This window comes from Mesoplodon densirostris, chromosome 9 (genome assembly GCF_025265405.1).
Source record: "Mesoplodon densirostris isolate mMesDen1 chromosome 9, mMesDen1 primary haplotype, whole genome shotgun sequence".
Classification (NCBI taxonomy): domain Eukaryota; kingdom Metazoa; phylum Chordata; class Mammalia; order Artiodactyla; family Ziphiidae; genus Mesoplodon; species Mesoplodon densirostris.
This window is the reverse complement of record NC_082669.1, coordinates 109,348,497-109,372,412: the sequence shown is the minus strand read 5'-3', so window position 1 is coordinate 109,372,412 and position 23,916 is coordinate 109,348,497. Positions and strand designations below refer to the sequence as shown.

At 40.1% G+C, this 23,916-nt stretch overlaps 1 protein-coding gene across 1 annotated transcript in view; it reads right to left on the bottom strand.

Annotated features, from left to right (window-relative positions):
* The window catches only part of ACTR3B (actin related protein 3B), a 63,860-nt gene that overhangs the window by 23,471 nt on the left and 16,473 nt on the right, over positions 1-23,916 (bottom strand). The window contains 3 exon segments of the mRNA XM_060108286.1: positions 8,363-8,473; positions 9,140-9,264; positions 23,406-23,461. Coding sequence (XP_059964269.1) covers positions 8,363-8,473; positions 9,140-9,264; positions 23,406-23,461 — 292 coding nt within the window.

Below are 23,916 nucleotides of genomic sequence, written 5' to 3'. Positions count from 1 at the left end.
TGTGCACACCAGGAAGGAAGGTCTCACCAGAAACCAACCCTGACAGCACGCTGATCTCGGACCTAAAGCCTCCAGAACTGTGAGAAAACACATGTCTGCTGTGTAAGCCACTCAGCCCATGGGATTTTGTTATGCTTAGTTCGAGCACCTAAAACACCCTTAAAGCAGGAAAAGTACAGCCAGCCTTGGCCATCAACACAGATACGTTTGTAGCACTGGGACACATGGGGCCACACTTACGGAGTCTTCAGGGCAACGTCTGTAGCACTGGGACACATTGGGGCCACACTTACAGACTCTTCAGGGCAGGAAGGTGTGACCCAAGAATTCTACATCTGGCCACACTGCCAATCAAGTATGTTGCAAAAACAAAGGACCTTTAAACATATAAGAGCTTGGGAGAATTTGGTTCCTATGAAGCCTTCATGAATTAACTGTTAGAAGATAAGAATGCAGAAAGTATGGCCAAAGACTCACAGTGAGCAATTAATCCATTTAAGATGTAGGAATAAAGATTTTTCTTTCCAGGGAATAATAGCTATAGAACAGAATGCAAACATTATAAATTAAAACAGCAGAACGAGCATCAAGTTGAGAGGTACAGATGGAAGGAGAGAATATAGACATTGATATCCTTGTACCATGGAATCAAAAGATAACTGTCTTATTACAGAGTATCAGAGACATCAGTAAACCTAAAGTTGTAAATAGTAGAATAAGTTTAGTAACATAATCAATCAAAAGCAGGTGACAGAGGAAGGAAGAGGAGGTAAGAAAATGTGGAAATGTACCAACTTGATCACTAAGCACAGTAGGAAGTAATCATACCTAAACACAGGTAAATATATTATACAGAAGGACAGTTATATTAAAATAGTTTTAATGAATTATTATGAATTATTTTTATAAATAATAAGTCTTAAAATAGTAATACATAAATAAAACACATTAAAACCAGAAAGCAAAGCATATAGTAGGACAGCTGAACTACACACACCTGTCGCACAGTGGCATGCCGCACCAGCCCGGTTAAAAGGAGAGCTCATCCCACCTTCAATTTTACTAAGTTTAGAAGGTGGTTTCCTCTCTCAGTGTGTAATTAGCACTGACCTCACAGGAGTCTAAATAAAGTGCTCAGGGCAGCACCCAGCATGTGGTGAGTTACTGTTACTAAAATCATCAGCAAGTACCAGTGAGAAACTCACTAAAGACGGTCTCTTAGCTAAGACCATGAAACAAAATCAAATTACATTCTCTAGGCAAGAAAAAACAAGGTGCCTCAGAGAGGTCCCAAGTCAGCATTGCTTCTAAGATCAGAAAAAACCTTGGGACTCCCCTGGCTGTCCAGTGGTTAGGACTCCATGCTCCCAACGCAGGGGGCCTGGGTTCAATCCCCAGTCAGAGAACTAGATCTCACGTGTGTGCCGCAACTAAGGAGCCCAAGAGCTGCAACTAAGGAGCCCACGAGCTGCAACTAAGGAGCCCGCATGCCGCAACCAAGACCCAGCACAACCAAATAAATAAATAAAATATTAAAAAAGAAAAAACCTAAATGCCCATCACTAGGAACTGATTAAACAAATTATGCCACATCCATAAAATGCTACACTTTGCAGCAATTAAAAAGGATGAGCTTTTTGCGTGCTGGTATGAAACAATCTCTATGATAAACAGGTAAGTGAAAAAAGAGAAAGGCATCTCCAAACTTTACACATTCTTAAATGTTCTTCTGTATCAACAACTATTTTTTAAAAAATCAAGGTGTATGGGGGCGAGGAAAAGGGAGCTGTTCAACGGGCAGAGCTTCAGTTCTGCAGGATGTGAAGGTTCTAGAGACCTGTCACACGACAATGCGAATACAGGTTAACACTCTGAACTACACACTTAAAAAAGGTTAAGGGAGTAAACTTCATATGTTTTTAATCACAATTTTTAAAGGTTTTACAATAAAAAACAAGGTTACAACCATATGTGTATTTCATTACCATTTTATAAAACAAGTTTATGTACAATCCATATGCCTGCACACAATTATCTCTGGTTAAGAACCGGTAAAGGTGTTTTCCTCCAGGAAGGGGATCTGGGGGGCAGCACAGAGCTGGGAAGGAGACACACGTGCACTGGAAATCCTTCTGCACCTTTTGAATTCTGTGCTGTGCATGTTATCGCTTCAAACAAATAAGCAAGTCTGGCTGTCAGCTCGCTGGGGGCTTTAGCTTAGACTCTTGTGTAGCAATGATGGAAAGCTCAAACGCAGCGCCTCCAAGTAAGTTTTAATTACTGTGATCAGAATCAATATATAATATTCCCTGGATGGGAGAGAGAAAGCAATCTGAAGACATATGTGAGAAATAATAAAGTCATCCAAAGCAGACTGTAAATAAGGGATCTGAAAGTCACCCAACAACAACATAACTTATTTTAACATGCCCACCTCAGGGGGTTGAGATTAAATTTGTTCATACCTTAAAGTGCCCAGCACACAGCTGGCACTGTGTTATGATTACTATTTTAGATTTCTTGCATTTAAAGCACATGAGTAATAGCTGCACCTTCCAGCAGTACTGGCTACAGTGTATCTCCTTAAAGCACCTCCTACCCACCTGAAAAACAGGCCTAGTAACTACCTCCCCCAGGGTTGTTGGTGGGATTAAATGAGTGAATACATGTAAATACTTGGTGAGGGGAGGGGCAGGGCACATAGCAAGCGCTGAATAAATGTCAGCTATACCATCAATAATGTAATTCACACCAGAAGAAATTACATATATTAGCTACAGAGATCTATAACATCTTTTCTTACCATGAAGAGAAATGCAAGCACCTTAATAAGTTAACTTTATAAACAAAGCATTTAAACTGAGTAGAGGGGAAAAAAGGATCCAGAGAAGAAGACTAAAAAGGCATGAAAAGTGTGAGCACAGTCGAGGAACATTTCTTGCCTGCCGGCTAAGAGCTGCCTATTTGGTTTGAAGCAAAAAGTGAGCCTACAGAAGACATTCCCAGCAAGAAGTAGATTGACACTGGCTCCTGGATTCTTCCTGGGTTTAAGCCCAGTGTCAAATGATGTTCCAAATATATCCCAAATGGATGAAAATTATGTATAAACATCAAAGGAAAACAGTTTACTACATAAAAACTTACAGATTCAAAAACATAATCTACAAAGGGAAAAAAAAACAATTGAGAAAAAAAGTATCTGCTCCTGACAAAAGCTTCCTATCTATTATATGGAAGAGTTCACAGTATAAACAAAGTGTGATACATATATATAAGACAGAATATCATTCAGCCCTAAAAAGAAGGAAATTCTGACACATGCTACAATGTGGCTGAACCCTGAAGACATTATACTAAGTGACATAAGCCAGTCACAAAAGGAAAAATACTGTAGGATTCCACTTATATGAGGATCTAGAATAGTTATAGTTATAGACACAGAAAGTAGGATGGGGGGTGCCAGGGGCTGGAGGAAGCAGGAAGGGGGTCAGAGTTTCAGTTTGGAAGATGAGAAAGTTCTGGAGACGGATGGTGGTAACGGGGGCAAAACAATGTGAATGTACTCAATTCACCAAACTGTACGTTCAAAAATGGTTAAGATGGTAAATTTTATGTACATTTTATCACAAAAGAAACTTTTAGGTAAAAAAAAAAAAAAAAGATCATAGAAATCACAGCAATAGGAAAAGCAATAAAACACTGATATGTACAAAACACAGGACATGAATAGGCAATTCACAGAAAATACAGCTAATAAACACATGAAAAAATGTTTAAGGTCAAAGTTATTAAAAATGCAAGTTGACAACAAATAATCAAAAATATTAATCAATGCTGACAAGAGTTCTAATAATGTGGCCTCTAGTACACTGAAGATTTCAGCGTGAAACGGTATGCTAAAGATTCAAAATTATTAATACTTCTGTACCCCCAAATCATATATAATTTTTATATTTTAATATAAAAAATGCTAATATAGAAAACACTGTGCAAAGATTACTTCATATTACTTCTTAGAAAACCAAGAAATTGGAAACAAAAGTAAACATCTAAAAATGGTGAAACTGCTAAACAGATAGGAAATATTCACTGGACAGAGGATTGTCTAGCCATTAAAATGAGGACAATGAAAGAGTGTAAGAAAATGGGGGAAGATGACACAATATGGAATGCAAAGTCATACAAAAACATGGGTGAAAAGATTAAATGAAGATATGCTAAATGTTAATATTTATGTTAATGGGATGTAAAAAGTCCCACAGATATCTTTCAAATTTTCTAAATCACACTTACAGTTCTATAATAAAAAAAAATCTTTACAAGAGTTGTGAAACCCTGGGTTACAGCCTGTGTGTAAAGACCACAGAAACCCCCAATACAACTTCTTGATCTATTTATCCAGACGGAGAAACTCACAGAGGCAAGACGGCAACACAGAGCAGAAGCAGCAGTGCATCTCGACATGGCTTTTCCTGGCCTCCTGGCTCCCGATGGGGACGACACTCGCCACATCCAGCCAGAGTTGTGAAGACAGTTGAATGAATTCTCGCCTTGCCACTGTCTTCATACCTGTAGTCACGTCATTATGGAAGGCACTGCAACTTGCCTTCCCTGTACCTATTCTCCCTTCTGCCTTAATGACAGACCACTGATCAATCACAGGCCCAGAGGAAAAGCATTTCCCAGACTTCCTCATGGCCAGGGATGGCTAAGTGACTAAGTTCTGGCCAATAAGAAGCAAAAGCTGATGGATGTGGCTTCTAGGAAAGCTCCTTACAGGGGTGAAGGCAGGCTCGAGCAGTAGACTCCCTTCTGCTTGCTCTTAATGCCTTCTTTCCTGGAATGCAGAGGTGGTGATGGAGCTGCAGGAGCCAGCGTGGGGTCATCAGGTGACCTTGGAATGAAAGCCATACGCTAGAGATACCAGAGCACAGAGACCGCTAAGGACACCAGGATGCTGCCCTGCCAGCACTGCCCTCCCTACTACAAATAAGGAAAATAAAACCCTCAACTTGCTAAAACCAATATTTAAGTACTTGCTGCCAAACGATTCACAGTCTGTGAAGAATTTACATTAAAATCTACATACTTCTATTTAAGGGAATGTTTACAATATAATTAGGTCCTCCTGGCTCCTGAATCAAATTCAGCATTATTAAAGGCATATTCTTATGGGTTCTGAGAATCATAATCATAAACCCATTTTTTCCTCAATCCTCCATTTCTTTTATGTTTACCACCAGTAACTGTTCTTTTAGGAGACCAATTTAAATGGAACTTTCCCCAAACCATTATTTACAACAAGATCTAAATAGGGGATATCAAGTTTTTCTTATTTTTTTAATACTGAAGCATATGATTAAAACATCACATGAATGCAAGTTACACAAACAAATTTATTCATAATAATGGTGAAACATCATCTGGTATTAATTCAAAAATAAAGAATTAATCCGTCCCATAAAACCAATCCATATTTCTGGATAAAGACAGCAAACTGAACACATGTACCTAATACTGCTCCACCCACAAGCCTCTCTATAATTGCAGTAAAGAAACCTTTTTAAAAATATAAATCCTGAAGGGAGGGAGACCAGGAGAGGAGATGACAAGGCACTGTAAGGTGGAGGGCACATGGGCCAGGGGTGATGGACTCAGCGTACCCAGGGCTGTCAGCCTTTGCAGCGGCCGGTGGCTTCCGTACTGGACACAGCGGGTCTACATCATTCTCAAGAGCCAGGAAGGCAACTATGATGGCGAGTCAGGACTTACCGCATGTCATGGTCAGCTTGACTAGGCTAAGGGACACCCGGAGAGCTGGTAAAACATCATTTCTGGGTGTGTCTGTGAGGGTGTCTCTGGAAGAGATTAGCATTCAGCGGACTGAGAACAGAGACACGCCTTCACCAACATGGGCGGGGGTCATCTGAGCCACTGAGGACCCAGACGAAGGAAGGGCGATTCTCTCTCTCTCCCTCTCTCGAAGCCGGGATGTCCATGTTCCCGGCTCCCGGCTCTCAGGCGTTCTTGATCAGCACATGCTGCTTGCTCTTCCTCCTTGACTCATGTTCAAAAAGTCTGCCAATCTCTTCTAAAGTTGTCACTCGATTTCCACTCAAGAGCACTGCAGTTCTTTAAAATACATGCTTCTGTTCTGAACTCTGGGCACTTCAGTATTGGAGAAAAGAGTAGGATTCCCATTTGCTATCTGCTCAATCCACATGACCGATACAGCCGAGTCTCTGAAATGTCTTGAAAAACGTGAGCCGTAATGAGCTCATTCTCACCTATACGCTCAGGCATCTGGTCACCGCAGTCAGAAAGAACAATTTGGGGGGCTACTGAGGGACCTTTAATTTAACCCCTTTAGACTCTCTTATACCAAAAAGCATTATCTGATATAGCAGTTCAGTAAATGTCTTCAACTGACTTCTAGGCTCGGCCATAAACCTCTATACCTGCTTTACTCCCCTTGAACTATTCCATGAACTGACGACTAAGGGCATAAACCTGAAAGAAATGTACCATTCTCATTACTTCCTCAGTCACATCATGCAATGAACTGACCTTGCAAAATTCAAAGCACAATACACAGAACACAATATTTTCTCTGTTTAATTTAATAAACTTGATTATTTTTGAATATTCATTACAGGTACTCATTTTTGGCAAATGGACTTTTCCATATTCACACCAAACACCTCCAATTCCTTCCAAGAAAGTGGTTTTATCTTACTAGCCTATAATGCCAGCTAAAGCAGAAAATAATTTCTTGCAGGAAACAATTCCTGTAGGCTGTGTCCTGGTGGTGTGTGTCTGCTCCACAGGCTAGGACTAAGTGTCCCTCTGAGTGGAGTGAGAGGGGACCACCTGGCATGGGAAGCTGAGGCAGACAGAAGTGCTGGGCGGCACGCGCTCCTGAAGTCCTGTCCAACAAGTTGTTACACAACGCGCGAGAGATGGAAAGACACCAGATGGGACAGGTAGGAATCTGTGATCTACTGAGGCTTTAAAGACAAAGCCACTCAGACACACTGTCAGTTTCCTGGCTCCATTTTTTTTACATAAACCACTGTAGACGCACAGGAGAGAAAACACATGGTGGCCTGTAAAACACAGTATTCACACTTGGCAATTCCTAGTTATGGCACTATAGCCAGAAAAAAAGACCAGGGCACTTTCAAGGACTTGCTGTAATAGATATTAAATATATAGATTCCACTAACTACCATAATAGCCTTGTAGTTAACATATTTTAAGCCAGATAATTCTAAACAACACTCCATATTTAACATTAGAAAGAACTAGATAATTGGGGACCAGGGACCATTTGACAATGTACTTGCATGGAAAAAATCCAAAGCTAAATTACGTAGGTTGTAATGTGCAGCTTATGCTACGTGCAATTGCTCTCCACAAAGCAAGTGTTTTGTACATGTAATTAATTTTAACTTAAAAAGAACATTTCATGGAAGGAAACATGTGAAGTTGAGTCAAACAAGTAGAACAGACTCCATAACCAAGAGATATTTCTTTTCATTTCTCTGTAATGCTTTATTTTGTTTGAACAAGATCAATTAAGTACCACAATATCAGGGCCCATAACTCAGCTCAGTTTTATTTTAGAGTGCGATTTAAACCCTGGCAAAGTAACATCTTGACTCAGTTTCCTCTGCTATAAAAGCAGCAAAAATCAGAGTCATCCAGTTACTTCTCGAGGACATCCAAGTGCACAGTTGGTTTCCTACCCAAATCCATTCCTCCCTCCACCTTCCTTGCTGTTAGAGGCCTGTTTAGGTACCTACCCTCTTGGGGCCAGGTGATCAGACATCGTCCCCTCACCAGCCCAAGGGAGAGAATCTTGATCAATCTAAACCTGTCAAGGTAATTCCATTCCCCTTGCAAGGGACCAGGCTAGGCATGGATGGATGGAGTAAATCTGCTGGGAAGTAAATCTAGGAAAGGGATTCTTAATTCCTAAAAAGTGCTTCTACCTCTGACAGCAAATACACCAAGAGGTGGTAAAGGAACTTGGACAGCCATCCTGGGGCTTGAAGGTAACCAACACAAGAGGCCAAACTACTGAATTAGGCTGGTCCTTGCCTCCGTCCCTGAGCTGCTGAAATAACGAGCCCTGGAGCGGCCTGACTCTGGCCTTTTTGTTTCATGAGATAATAAGCCCCTTTTGGCTTTCAGGAATTTTTGTTGAACTTTCCGTTATTTGCCCAAAAAGCACCCCCATTCATACAAACAGCTTTAGCAGGCATTAAAAACTCCCCAGGGAAGAACACCTTGGGGAGTGTTAAAATCTACGCAACTTGGAATTTACAGGGATATATTCCTCTTAGGTCCAGTTACTCACCATTAAAAAATAATGATCCTCAGGCTCAGCTCGAAGATATTTAAAAATCACTTGTTCCATGAACCTTTCCATTAGATCCCAGTCTTCAATTATTCCGTGTCTTATTGGCCACTAAAGCAAGAGAAACCAAACTACATCAAGCTTCAGTTCACATCAGTAAGAGCAACAGTTTAACAACAGCACTGGCCCGGAAGGGATGGAAGACAGCGAGTTGTTCAACAGTGTTCCTTTGCATGGAGTGAATGCTAATTTATATAAAGAAACAGCAGGCACTTGACCAGAAAGATTACATGACATTACTGTTTATATTCTACTCCACCCATTTCTAAGCACAAAGAGTCGTCTTAACAATGGGGTAACAGATGGAAAAGCAGAGCTAATCGACAATACCATTCGATCTGGAGTTTGGGAAGTGTTTGTTTTAGAACAAATGTCTAGTTAAATAACTTTAGTGCTTCTTTTTAACTGATCAATCTACAACTTTCCACATATGACAGGTTAATTAGTCAACTTGCAGGTTTCCACAGGAGCAGACCTTGCTTTCCACATAACCCAGCGGTCCCTGAGTCAACTCTGCATTTGTAAGTTCACGTGATTCCCCACATCAAAAATACCCTCATCAAAAACAACAACAAAGCCTCTTTTCACACGTAAGAATAAAATCTATTCTACAACTCACAAGTACAGTTTCTACACAAAGCGCCACTTTGCACCACTCATCCTGCTGCTCTGCTCTTGGCCGTGCACTTGCAGAAGCGAATCCCAGTAGGCGTTTACCTTTGTGGCGTACGTGGGTTTATCTATGGCTTCGTCCCCTATGAAGAAGTCCAGGTCATCGACACCCCTCAACACCCTCCTCTGGGCTTGGTCGACCACCTTTGCAGACTCTCTGATGGCAATACCTTGGGAAAAACAGCACAAAGAGTCCATCACCACACTCATTCATTTCAACGATCAAGAGAGGATGATAAAATCCCTATGTATGGACAAGTAAATTTCCAATGTTAGGGTTTTATTTGGGGTCGAGTGTGTTCATAGAAAAGACTCTACCAATGAGTACATAAAGTAATACAGAAACAAGTTACCATGTTCCAGCATTATTTTCAGCATGGCACAAAACAACTCAGCTGGTCTGCTTTTAATGCTGACAAAAGCTACATTACTAAATTTCTCAGTTTCATCTGAAAAAAATCCCTCAAGATAGTAAGTGAAATGCCCATGGAGTATCAAATAGGTTCCAAATTTTAAAATACAATATAGGAGACAAAATTTTAAATATAATACAGAAGAAGACAGTAAACTGAAAAAATGCCTCATGTCATTTTCATGAAACTCTGTCAGATTTAAAACATATTTTTAGTCTTGTTACCAAAAAAAAAAAACCTGATTTCCCATTAAAAGAAAAACTAAGAGGTTGCTGACTAGTATATGACAAAAAGAAAAGTACAATAATCAAACAATTGTATTATGTAAAAATATTAATGGCTTTTTGGAAACATTATTTTAATAAGAGCTTAACCTTGATACTTAGGAATATACTTAGTAGTAAATAATCATATAAAACTTAACTCCAGAATTAACATCTAACGAAATGTGGAAAGCTTCACAAAGATTCAGTTTTCCATTTGAACTCCTAACCCCTGGTTAAACTCTGAGTTCCTAAAAACTACTCTTCATCAAATTTATTCCAAAACAAATTAGTAAACAAATACAATTATTTTTAAAGGTAGATTATCTGAAATCCCCAATTTATCACAAATGAAGAATAGCAACAGAGCTACGGGAGTGAATTTTAATCCTTTTTCTCAGAAAGCTATCTTTAAGTAACAGGCTGAAGAGGTGGGGAAAAAAAAGGACAGAAATCACTTTGCCCATCTCCTTTTCTCACTCCAACTCATTGCCACATTTAGTCTCGAAGCTTTCAAGTTACGAAAGGTGGCGCAAATCTAAAGGACAGAATTTCTGCAGGAAATGCTGGGGGCTGAGCCCAGAGAAAGCATCCAGGTCAGAAGCAGTGAGCCCGTCAGGGCCACGGGGCTGCGAATGGGGCCAGAAAAGTCTGGAGGGCCAACACTTACTAAGGCAACCTGTGGAAACAAACGCAACCCATCTCTGAACACCAACCATGCCATCCAGTGGCGCACTGACACAGAATCATCCGATGCACCAGTTAGCATTTCAAGGGCCCCTGGAGAGAGGGCTTGCAGCAGACCTCAAAACTCCTCGCCGTGTGGCAGTGCCAGATTCCACCCTCTGGGCAAGACCAAACTTAACTATGCACGAATTTAGAATTAAACTTCCAAGTCAACATAAAAGACTGCAAAGAGACAAAGACAAAAAGATTCTTCATTTCATGACTTCATTCAAGTCTGTCAAAAAATTGAGGGCAATATATCTAACCAAGAAAAAACTCACCACCTTAAAGAAAACAATGCTAACCTTAGTGAGAATGAAGCTACCATACTCAAAAATTCACCTGACAACAAAGTAAATCTTATCCCTCCCAAAAGGGAGATGTAAGTACTCTGACCCCAAATCACAGGAGATCTATGTTTTAGTGGCCCTTAGCAGCAGCAGCAGCAACAAACCATAAAGCATGCTTCTTTTAACTATTACACGGAAGCAACTACAGCCATGAAAGAGAGTAAAGGTTTATGGAGCTTATATTCAAAATCTTTTGTTCATACCTATGAAAAGCATGTGGTCCAAACAGTCCTTGCAAACATGATGGAGAAATGTGTCTAAAGAGTAGCTATCAGTGGGCATCTCTGAGTATTCACGGAGTATATACATGACTCATAGTAGGACACAGATCTAAATCACCCGCAGCTTTCTCCAGCACACCATAGCTTCCTACAGGACCATGACTCAGGTGTAAACAAAGACAACAAGTGTGCGGAGAACATTAAGATGGAAAGGACAACAAATATAACAGATACCAGGATCAGCACCTAAACATTCCAACAGCTTACACACATGTGGCATCTCCATGCAATGGAGTATCATGAGGCCACGAAAAGCAATGAAGGAGTTCATGAAGTGACCCACAACGTTCTCAAAGATGGAGCGTCAGGAGAAAAAAAGCAAGGTGCAAAACGGTGTCCGTGGTATTCCACCACTTAGGTAAAAACACGACTGTGTATATTTGCTGGTACATGTAGAGTTACCTCAGGAAGGAAGAAACCAGAAACAGTAGTTGCCATCTAAGAGGGGAAGTGGGTGGTAGAGAGTTAATTTTCACTGTACATCTTTTTACAGCATTTAATTCGTATGTCACATGAATGCATTACCTATTCAAAATTAATTAAATTTGGACTTCTGCTTCTGGAAAGATGGAGTAAACATACTTTTCTCTACTCCTCTCACTAAGCACAGCTAGAATCCCTGGACTTTATATTTGAAAGAAACATAAAAATGCTGAGCGGTGAAGAGAAAGCAGCAGACTGGCAAGGGACCTCAGGACCCAAGGAACAACACGCTGGTGACTTCCAGGTTTTCGTTTGTTTCATGTGTCCTACACTGGCTGCCAGGGAAGCCAACAACCCAGAAACACCAGTGGGAACAAACAAACACAGTCCCCCAAAGCCTGCTGTCTCCAGCCAAAGGAGGTGAAAGGGGCAGTGAAAACATACAACTGCCCGACTCCAGTCAAACACGACAGAAAAACAAACCCCCCACACGCAGTGTAGACACCACGCGGGAGCCAGGACCCATCCCACCCCTCTGCCTCCACACCAGGGTCCTGACAGAGGAGGCCCGGTGGAAAGTCAGCACTTCCACCCCTCACCCTCCCGGCGGATGGTACCTGCAGAGGCCTAGTCAAGGGTCTGATCCCCCGCCCACACTTCAGCAGCAACATGGAGCCCCTCCCCAAATGAGTGTCAACAAAGGCCAAGAGGAAAACCTGAACTTCAGCCCCAAACTGGCATTAACAAAGGGTATCCCCCTTCCCCTGCTGGAGCGATATCAGAAATGACTTGCCAGGGCTTCCTTGGTGGCACAGTGGTTGACAGTCCGCCTGCCGATGCAGGGGACACAGGTTTGTGCTCCGGTCCGGGAAGATCCCACGTGTCGCGGAGCGGCTAGGCCCGTGAGCCATGGTCGTTGAGCCTGCGTGTCCGGAGCCTGTGCTCCGCAACGGGAGAGGCCACAACAGTGAGAGGCACACATACCGCAAAAAAAAAAAAAAAAATGACTTGCCAAAGCATAACATTTAAATAAGATCTGGAATCTCATAATATAATACCCAAAATGTCCAGGTTTCAATAAAAAAAGAAAAAAACTCTCACCATAGCAAGAACCAGGAATATCTCAAGTGAAATGAGAAAAGATGACCAACAGATACCAACACTGAGATGACACAGATAATAGAATTACCAAACAAGATTTTAGGAGCCATCATAAAATGCTTCAATGAGCAACTACAAACGCACCTGAAACAAATGAAAAATAAAAGGAAGTCAGCAAAGGAACACAAAGTCACAGCAAAGATAAAAGATATAAAGACCAAACCTACAGAAGTTTTAGAACCAGAAAACACAATACCTGAAATAAAAATGTCAATGGATGAGCTCAGCAGCAGAAAACGACAGGATAAAGAGTCAATGAACTTGAAGACAGCAACAGAAATAACCCAACCTGAACAACAAAGAGAAAACAGACTGAAAAACAAATGAACAGGGCTTCAGGGACATGTGGGCTGGACAACAGCAGATCTAATATTCATGTATTCCAAGTCCCAGATGAGAGGAGAAAGGAGGTAGGGCTGGAAAAGCATCCAAAGAAATTATGATTAAAAATTTGTCAAATTTGGGAATTCCCTGGTGGCCCAATGGTTAGTACTCCGCGCTTCCACTGCAGGGGACCCGGGTTCGATCCCTGGTTGGGGAACTAAGATCCTGCAAGCTGCGTGGTGAGAAAAAAAAAATGGCAAATTTGGCCAAAAAAATAAAATAAACCTATAAATTTAAGGTTGAATAAACTCCAAAGAGGATAAACCCAAAAAAATCCAAAAACTAAAGAGTAAAGAAAAAATTCTGAACGCCTCCAGCAAATTTCTCATCAGAAATCAGGTAGTCCAAAAGGAAGTTGCATATTTTCAAGTGCTGCGAGAACTGCCCACTCAGAATTCTATATTCAGCAAAATTTCCTTCAAAAATGAGGAGCAAATCTAGACATTCTCAGATGAACAAAAACTAACAGAATTTGTCACCGACATATCTACTCTAAAAGACTGGCTAAAGAAAGTTCTCTAAACAGAGAGGAAATGATAAAAGAAGGAATCCTGGAACATCAGGAAGAAAGGAAGAACAAGAGCAAAAATATGGAAATTACAATTACTTTCCTTCTCCTCTTGTGTTTGCTAAGTTATGTTTGGCAGTTAAAGCAAAAATTATAATGCTAATGTGCTTCTCAATGTATAACCTCAATTATAACAGAAAGGGAGGAGGGTAAAGGGACATAAAGGGAGATAAGGTTTCTACGTGTCACTGAAACTGGTAAATGCTGACACCACAGACTAAGAAAAGCTATGTATATATAAGATAATAGCTAGACCAACCATTTAAAGAGCTACACAGAGAGAAGCACTCAAAACACCACAGATATGGGACTTCCTGGGTGGTCCAGTGGTTGGGACTCTACGCTCCCAATGCAGGGGGCCTGGGTTCAATCCCTGGTCAGGGAACTAGATTCCCACATGCTGCAACTAAGAGCCTGCATGCCACAGCAAAGATCCCACGTGCCACAGCTAAGACCCAGCGCAACCTAAATAAATAAATAAATAAGACACCACAGGTAAGTCAAAATGAAATTCTAAAACTATACTCAAGTAATCCATAGGAAGTTAGGTAAAACAAAACAAAGAAATGAAAAACAGAAGAACAAACAGAAAAAGAACTAATCAATAATCACAATAAATGTAATGGTCTAAACACACCAGTTAAAAAACAGATATTGGTAGAGTGGATTAAAAAAACATGACTGAACTCTACATTGTCTATGAAAAACTCTCTTCCAATATAACAATATACAGGCACACCTGGTTTTACTGTGCTTTGCTTTTATTTAGTCTTTTTTTACAAATTGAAGGTTTCTGGCAACCCTGAGTCAAGCAAGTCTACTGGTGCCACTTTTCCAACAGCATTTGCTCACTTCATGTCTCTGTGCCACATTTTGGTAATTCTCAGAATATTTCAAACTTTTTCATCATTACTATATTTGTTAAGGGGATCTGTGATCAGTGATCTTTGATGTTACTACTATGACTTGCTGAAGGCTCAGATGATGGTTAGCAATTTTTAGCAATAAAGTTTTTCTGGGATTTTTTTTTTTTTTTTTGCAGTACGCGGGCCTCTCACTGTTGTGGCCTCTCCCACTGTGGAGCACAGGCTCCGGACACGCAGACTCAGCGGCCATGGCTCACGGGCCCAGCTGCTCCGCGGCATGTGGGATCCTCCCAAACCGGGGCACGAACCCGCGCCCCCTGCATCGGCAGGCAGACTCTCAACCACTGCGCCACCAGGGAAGCCCGCAATAAAGTATTTTTTAATTAAGGTACATACACTGTTTTTTTAGACATATACTATAGCACACTTAACAGATGGCAGTACAGTGTAAACATAACTTTTAAATCGACTGGGAAACCAAAATTTCGTGTGACTCGCTTTATTGTGATATTCACTTTATTGCAGTGGTCTAGAACCAAACCCACAACATCTCCAAGGTATGCCTGTATATAGGTTAAAACTAGAAAGATGGAAAAAGGTACTCCACAAAAATATTAATCAAAGAAAGTATGAGTGGCCATACTGCTATCAGAAAAAGTAAACTTTATAGCACAGAAAATTACCACTGATAGAAAGGGACATTAAATAGCAGTAGTCAATCTGTCAAGACAGAGCAATCCCAAATGTGTGTGTACCAAAGAATGCTGCAAAACATGAAACAAAAACTCAAAGGAGAAAAAGACAAGTCCATAATTATAGATATAGACTTTACCTCTCTCTCAACTAGTGATGGAACAAGTACAGAGAAAATCAGCAAGGATATAGAAAAGAACTCAACACCATCAACCTACAGGATCTAACTGACATGAAGAGAACATTCCACCCAACAAGAACAGAACACACATTGTTTTCAAGTGCACATGGGACCAAAATAAATCTAATACTGGACCATAAAACGAACCTCAACAAGTTTAAAAGAATTAAAACCATAAAAGTGTGCTTTCTGACTACAATGGAATTAACTCAGAAATCAGTAACAGAAAGATAATGAGAAAATCCCCCAAATACTTGGAAACTAAACAACATAGGTCTGAATAATCCATGGATCAAAGAGGAAGTCTCAGGGAAAATAAAAACTGCATGAACAGAAGGAAAATTAAAATACAAAATATTAAAATGTGTGGGACATAGCTAAAGTAGTGCTAAGAAGGAAATTTTTAACACTACATGCTTACATTAGAAAAAAGAAGTCTCAAATCAATAATCTAAGTTCCCACCTTAAGAACCGAGAAGAGTAAAATAAACCCAAAGCAAGAAAATGGAAGGAAATAAAGAGCAGAAATTAATGAAATTTAAAACGAAAAAATAGAGAAAAATCAATGAATCAAAAAGCTGATTCATCGAAAGTTAAAACTTTTGCTCTGCAAAAGACCCTGTGAAGAGGATGAAAAGACAAGCTAAATGATGGGAGAAATTACTTGCAAACCACAGATCTGACAAACGACTCATATCTAGTATATACAAAGAACCCTGAAAACTTAACAGTAAAAATACAAGCAACACTATTAAAAAATGAGCAAAAGACACCAAGAGACATTTCAAAGATGATATTCAGATGGCAAATAAGCACATGAAAAGATGTTTGCCATCACTGGCCGTTAGGGAGAAAAAAATAAGGAGGAGAATGAGACATCACTGCATACTTACCGGAACAGATAAAGTACACCAGTGACAATGGCAAACGCTGTCAAGGTGAAGCTGGCTCTCTCATACATAGCTGGTGGGAGTGCAAAATGACACAGCCACTGTGGAAAGCGCTCTGGTAGTTACTGAAAAACACTAAACACAAACTTGCCATACAACTTGTGCTATACACAGGATTTATCCAGAGAAATGAAAAATTATGTCCACGCAAAGACCTGTACACAACTGTTCATAGCAGCTATATTTGTAACAGCTAAAAACTGGAAATAACCGAGATGCCCCTCAAAAGAAGAATGTTTAAACATCTGTGGTACACATCCACACACTGGAATAATACCACTCAGCAATAAAAAGGGACAATCTACTGATACATGCAACAACCTGGATGGCACCCAAGGGCTTTATGCCAAATGAGCAAGCTAATCTCAAAAGGACACATATACTGTATTACTCCATCTCTATAACATCCTCTAAACAACAAAATTATGGAGCCGGAAACAGATTAGTGGTGGTCAGTGGGCAAGGACGGTGGAGGGGAGGGATATACGTGTAATTATAAAGAAATAACATGGGAAATAACACGTGTAATTATAAAATAATAACACGTGTAATTATCAAGAAATAACACAACTTCTTTGTGGTGATGAAATAGTTCTATATCGTGACTGCAGTGGTGGTTACAGGCATCTACACATGGGATAAAATGACAGAGAACTGCACTTACACTGTTCCAACGTCAAACTCCTGGTTTTGATATTGTACTATGATTGTATAAGATGTAACCTTTGGAGAGAACAGGAAAAAGGGTACACAGAACCTCTCTAAACTCTCTTTACAACTTCCTGTGACTCTGTATTTCAAAATAAAATATTTTAGACACAAATAACATACAGTTGTAAGGTATGTATGAGCTTGTAAATTATTTAAACAAATTAAAAAATAAAGCACCTCAGTTAGCTATAATGATGAATCAAAACTAACAAGATTAAACTTAATAAAGAACAATGTAAAAGTTCTGCAGATCCAAAAAAAAAAAAAACTGTATGGGTATAGAATGTGTATAACCAGAAGACACGGGCTATTCTCCAAGTGCTAAAAAGTCATTAGAAGGCAATTTAAGGAAGATTATCAGGGAGAGTATATCTAAGGAAGAATATACCTAAAGATTTAGATAAAAATTCTATATCTCAAGAACACTTGCTACAGCAGTTGACAGACAACAGTAATTATTTTTTAACATTTATTTATTTGTTTGTTTGTTTGTTTGGCTGTGCCAGGTCTTAGTTGCGGCACACAGGATCTTTGTTGCTGCACGTGGGATCTTCGTTGCGGCATGCGGGATCTTTTAGTTGCAGCATGTGGGAACTTTAGTTGCAGCATGCAAACTCTTAGTTGTGGCATGTGGGATCTAGTTCCCTGACCAAGGATCAAACCCGGGCCCCCTGCATTGGGAGAGCAGAGCCTTAGCCACTGGACCACTAGGGAAATCCCAACAACAGTAATTTTTAAAATAAAAATATCCAGTATATTTCTCAAAAGAATGTCAAACATTTTACTAAACCTTCAAACAATAATTCCTAACTTATATAAACTATTCCAAAGAACAGAAAAGAAAGCTAACAACCTCATTTCATAGAGCCAGTATAATTTTGATGTACAAACCAAACAAAACTAGTACAAAATAAAGAAAATTATAGACTAATCTCACTTTTGAACATTGATAGAAAAATCCCAAATAAATATTTGCAAATACAATGCAGTATGTACTTGATATTTCATAACCAAGTAGGGTTTATCTCAAGAATAAAATAAAAGAGTGTTCAACATTTGAAAAATATATCAATGTAATTCGTATTAGGAGCCTAAGTGTCAAAACCACATAATCATCTCAAGAGATACACAAAAAGCCTTAAATGTCAACATCTATTCATAATTTAAAAAAATTTTTTTTTAATCTCTTAGTAAACTAGGGATACAACGGCACTGTATTAACCTGAAAAAAGCATTTCCACAAAAGCCTACAGCAATCACTAGTGAAACAGTAAAATCATTCTTTTTAAAATCAGAAAGACAAAAGCACCGGCTATACCCAGTTCTAGTCACTGATAGGAGTTCTAGCCAGTGCAGCCAGATCAAGAAAAAAATATGAAGTATTGGGGTTGGAAGAGACAAAATAACCATTATTTGCAGTTAATACAATAGCTTGCATAGAAAACTTAAGAGAACCTGCAAGCTATTCGAACAAATAAGACAGGGAAGCAGGACTGTTGGATTCAAAAACAACTTTAAAAATTCAGCAGCATTCCTACTATGGTGGCAACAATTAGAAAATTTAATTAAAAAAAAATTCACAACAGCAAAAAAAAATAAAGGTACCTAAAAATAAATATGGCAAAAGGTATGTATGAGCTTTTTAAAGGATACTGAAAAACATTACTGAAAAACATAAGAAACATGAAAAAACAATAAAACATATATACCATACTCCTGGATAGGAAAATTCAATTCATAAAGATATCAAATTTTTTAAAATATTTATTTATTTAGGCTGCGCCGTGTCTTCGTTGCGGCATGCGGGATCTTCGTTGCGGCATGCAGGATCTTTAGTTGCTGCATGCATGCAGGATCTAGTTCCCTGACCAGGGATCGAACTCAGGCACCCCGCATTGGGAGTGTGGAGTCTTACCCACTGGACTACCATGGAAGTCCCAAGATATCAAGTTTTTCCCAAATTAATCTACAAATTCAATGTGTCTCTAATCAAAATCCCATCATAATTTTTCATTGACCTTAAACTGATTCTAAAATTTATGATAAAGAGTAAGGGCCTAAGAATAGTCAAACCTACTCTGAGAAAGAAAAAGGAGAAGGAACCAGACCTATCGGATATAAAGAGACATGCCAAAGTAATAGTATTTAATAGAGTATGAATTTGCAACAGAAAAACACCATAAATATTCCCAACCATACACAGTGCCTCAATATGATTGAAGAGGCACCCTCCGATAAGTGGTGCTGGGGCAACTAGCCTTCCATTTGGAAAACAACTAACTCTCTCTCCCACACCATAAAAAAAAATTTTTTTTCTTAGAAGAAAATACAGACAGTCTTTATGACTTTAGACTATAAATGCATTTTTAATAGAAACAAATTATAAAAAAAGGTAAGACTGAAAAACTGAACTACATGAAACTTTTAAACTTCTGGGATTAAAAAATAATTTTAAAGACATCTTAAAATAGGAGAAGAGGGACTTCCCTGGTGGTGCAGTTGTTGAGAATGCCCCTGCCAATGCAGGGGACACGGGTTTGAGCCCTGGTCCGGGAAGATCCCACATGCCGCGGAGCAGCTAAGCCCGTGCGTCACAACTACTGAGCCAGCGTTCTACAGCCTATGAGACACAACTACCGAGCCCACGTGCCACAACTACTGAAGCCTGCACACCTAGAGCCTGTGCTCCGCAACAAGAGAAGCCACCGCAATGAGAAGCCCGCGCACCGCAACGAAGAGTAGCCCCCGCTCGCCGCAACTAGAGAAAGCCCACGCGCAGCAACGAAGACCCAACGCAGCCAAAAATAAATAAATAAATAAATAAATTATAAATAAAATAGAAGAGGATATTTACAAGACATTCGTATTCAAAGTATACACAGAGTTTCTGTAACTCCATAAAAAAGACAAAAAAATGCAACAGAAAAATGGGCAAATACAGACAATGAAAGGTGCTCAACCTTCCTAGTAATCAGAGAAATGCAGACTTATAAAATGAGACATCATTTTACATTCATTAGACTGGCAAAAATTTAAGTCAAATAAGATCAACTGTCGTCAAGGATGTGCAGAATCAAAAACACCCATCCACTGCTGATGGGCATTTAAATCAGTCCAGGCGCTCGGAAAAGCCGTTTGGCAATAGCTGACAAGGCTGAAGAGGTGCACACCTGAGTGATGAAACAACCCCGTTTCTCATGTTTTCTCTTGGGAAACTAGCACATATGGATAAGAAGATACTTACTGTATCATTGTACAACAGAGAAAAAACTGGAAAATGCCCAAATGTAGATTCACGTATTAGATTTCTGATCTAGATCTGTATATATAGCAACACTGATACATCTTGAAAACAAAATATTGAGGGTTTAAAAAAAAAAACAATGTAGAAAGTTATTTACAGTATAATTATCATTTTGGAAATGTTTAAATTCACAAAATACTACATACTGTCATTGTATCCTGCATCTGTAACATAAGGATGAAGCGTGGACTGAATACAGCTAATGTCCAGCAAAGGAGGGAGAGCCGGGAAGGACAGGAGGAGAGGAAAGGGGACTGGCGCTCACACGGATGTATGCCTGTATTAGGTACTTACAAGATGCAATTGTGTTAACATTCGTTCATTCCCGGTGGTAGGTAAATGGGTCTTTGTTATATTATCTTTCTTTCTTTCTTTTGTTTTCCAAAATAAAGATTTAAAAGACATTCAGAAACAAAAGCATCTCTGGGCTCAATCCCTGTCTCCAGTCTAGACCTTTCCCCAGAGCATCAAACCTTTTACCCTGCTGCCTACAGGACGTTTACACCTGAACTCTTCAAACATCAACTGTCTAAAATGTACTCACTTTCTCCTGACCCCTCCCACATCCTCTTTCTATGGATGTGATCACCACACATACACTCCTCTGCCTGAAACTTTTCAATGACTCTCAACTTTCTCCAACAACTTAAAGGAAAAGAAAAAATAGATAGAGAAAACCTTTCTTCAAACAATCAAGCAAATTCTGCACAGAAGCTCAAATAAATAAGATACAGGCAGGGCTGCCCTGGTGGACCAGGACAGGGCTCGGCGACTCTCTAGTCTGGGACAAGGCCCCTGAGGGAGCCTGGGAAACAATGCGAAGGTTCCCCGTTTGCAAAATAAAATGACAATTCCTTAAGATACAAGTGCTGGCCCTTCTCCACGTTCCCAGCCCACTCTCCCAGCCCCCTCTGTTCCCCCCAGAACCAGAAAGGCCCTGTTCCGGCACTCTCCACACAGCCACACATGTACAGACAAGCCCCCTTCTCTCTTTGGAAGCCACTTTGCATCTTGAACTTCACCTTGTGAACAGAGCCTCTGTAAGGACAAACAGGGTTCGGATGCCAGGACTGGGAGGGCAGCAGGCCTGCTGCCCAAGGTACCCGAGGCCCTCGGTCCACCTGTCCCCACACACTCCCTTCTGTCCCCCACGGCTTCTCTAACTCTTGCAACAAATTCAGCCAAGGGTGTAACTCTTCCTTTACTCCTGCCTCCTTGACCTTTTTCTTTCTAGCTTCTACCACTGCTGTTCTCAGCACCAATGCGAGAGCTGCCGCGCCTGCCGACAGTGAATGGAATCCGGCTAATAGCTGACTTCAATCCCCTCTCTGTTAACGATGGCAGGTGAAGTGGTGCAGCCAACTGAATGCTGCCGACAACTGTATTAAAGCAAGAGGTGCAAGGTAATCCTCTTAGAGCTGCTGCACTTCACAAGGTTAAAACTAATCTGCTTTGAAAAATCAGAAAGTCCAATTCCAATTTACCAATTCAGCATGGAATGATCCAGTTCTCTGGCATTCGCAATATAAAATTCACAGAAGAATGATCTATCCTACAGAATGCCAATTGTTATGGACTGAACTGTGTCCCCTCAAAATTCCTGTGTTGAAGCCCTAACCCCCAATGTGACTGTAGTTGGAGATGGGACGTCTCAGTTTAAATGAGGTCATAAGGGTAGAGCCTCAGTTCCACAGGACTGGTGTCCTTATAAGAAGAGGAAGAGATACCAGAGGTCTCTCTCTCAGCCATGCACACACACACAAAAAGGCCATGTGAGGATACAGTGAGAAGGCACCATCCACAAGCCAAGGAGAGAGGCCTCACCAGAAACCAATCCTGATGGCACCTTGATCTTGGACTTCAAGCTTCTATTCTGTGATAAAATTAATTTCTGTTGGTTAAGACATCCAGTCTATGGTATTCTGTTATAGCAGCCCTAGCAAACTAATACAACAAACCATGAATTTAAAATGAGGACCAGCAGACCAATCGTGCCTATTGTCGAGGACACCCCGTCATAGTAACCAAGTATTTAGACCTAGAAAATCCAGTTCATGATCAGTTATCCAGCAAGCAAGGACCTGGAATGAGGTGAATTAAATGTTCTCAAGGAACGAGGGTGCACTTTCTAGCGATTTGAATACCGATATCCACCGAAAAGGCTTTAGTCTCCCTTGAACAAACACTAATAACTAAGCTCCTTCCCCACTGCTCTGCGAGGCTGCTCACGCTCCATGGTGGTCAAAGAGCCTGTTACTCAGAAGTCCCTGAGCCCGTAACGGCTTACAATTTCTAAGGTCGTGACTTATCTTACAAGGGCTACATTTAGGAGGCAGAACTTCACTTCACTCTTGACTGACATACCTGCCTCTTTGGTAAACGGTCTCCAAAAAATAACCTGGAAGTTAAACAGTTTCAGAGAAGAATTCTACCCTGTGGACTACCAACCTGACCTTGGGGTCTCCTGTGAATAAAGAGTGGGCAGGATGCACTCTGGCCAAAATGGGGACGTTTCTTCCCTTATTATGCTCTACTGACTAACATTTAAACAAAAACAGAACACTTCAGACCATAATAAAACAGGCCTCTCCTTTCAAAAAAAAAAAATCTTTCAGTAAAGTGAACAGTGTAATACAATAGATAGTCCACCAAAGTGCTAAGTTAATAAAACTGTACTTACTTAAAATTACAAATTAACCTTAAGGAACCACATATACGTCTTGTAAGCAGCTCAGACATGTATGACTGAATGAAGGCCTCTGCCAACCACCCAAGCTGAAACTCCAATGACTGTGACAAAGGACTGTATCAGAGGAGAATCAAAGGACTAGAAAGCTGGGAGGGCTTAGGTAACAGCTCGGGCCCATAGCAATACTCAGCAGCCAGATGCCAACATAAATAACTCCCCAGCAACCAGAACAGTCATCTAAAAGAAGACGGCAAGTAAATTCATATACCTTGAAAAACAGCATTAGAATGTTGAGAACAATTATAAGAAACACAATCCTTTATAAACCGAGGGTGGAGCTTTACTTACATGAAGGAATAATGAACTGTGGCTCAGTGTTGCCTGCGTAGCCAAGCTTGGTATACCTAAAAGCACAAAGTCATCAACACATGTTTAGATAATAATACTCTCCTCTATATCCCATTAATGTCTTTTATTATAAGCTCTCCAAGGCCTAAAATATCAAGACTGAAAATATGCCCGTGAAATTAAAGAAAAAAAAAAAAAAAACCTCGTGATGACTAAGAATCAAACGCCAATTTCAGATAAGCAAGCAGTTACAAAAACATAAAATATTATGCCTGTTTCTACTGGAAAAATTCATACATTAACACATGAATTACATTTGTGTATCCCTAATAATTTTAAGGTGCTTTTATATTCTTTTAATCTTTACAAAAATCTTACAAAGGAAGTAAATATTATCCCTGTTTTGCAGATGAGAAAACTGAGGCACTGAGAAGTTAATTAAGCTGCCCAGAGCCAAACACCTAGAGAACAGAAAAAGAACCCAAATCTGAATATGCAGGCTCTAATTCCA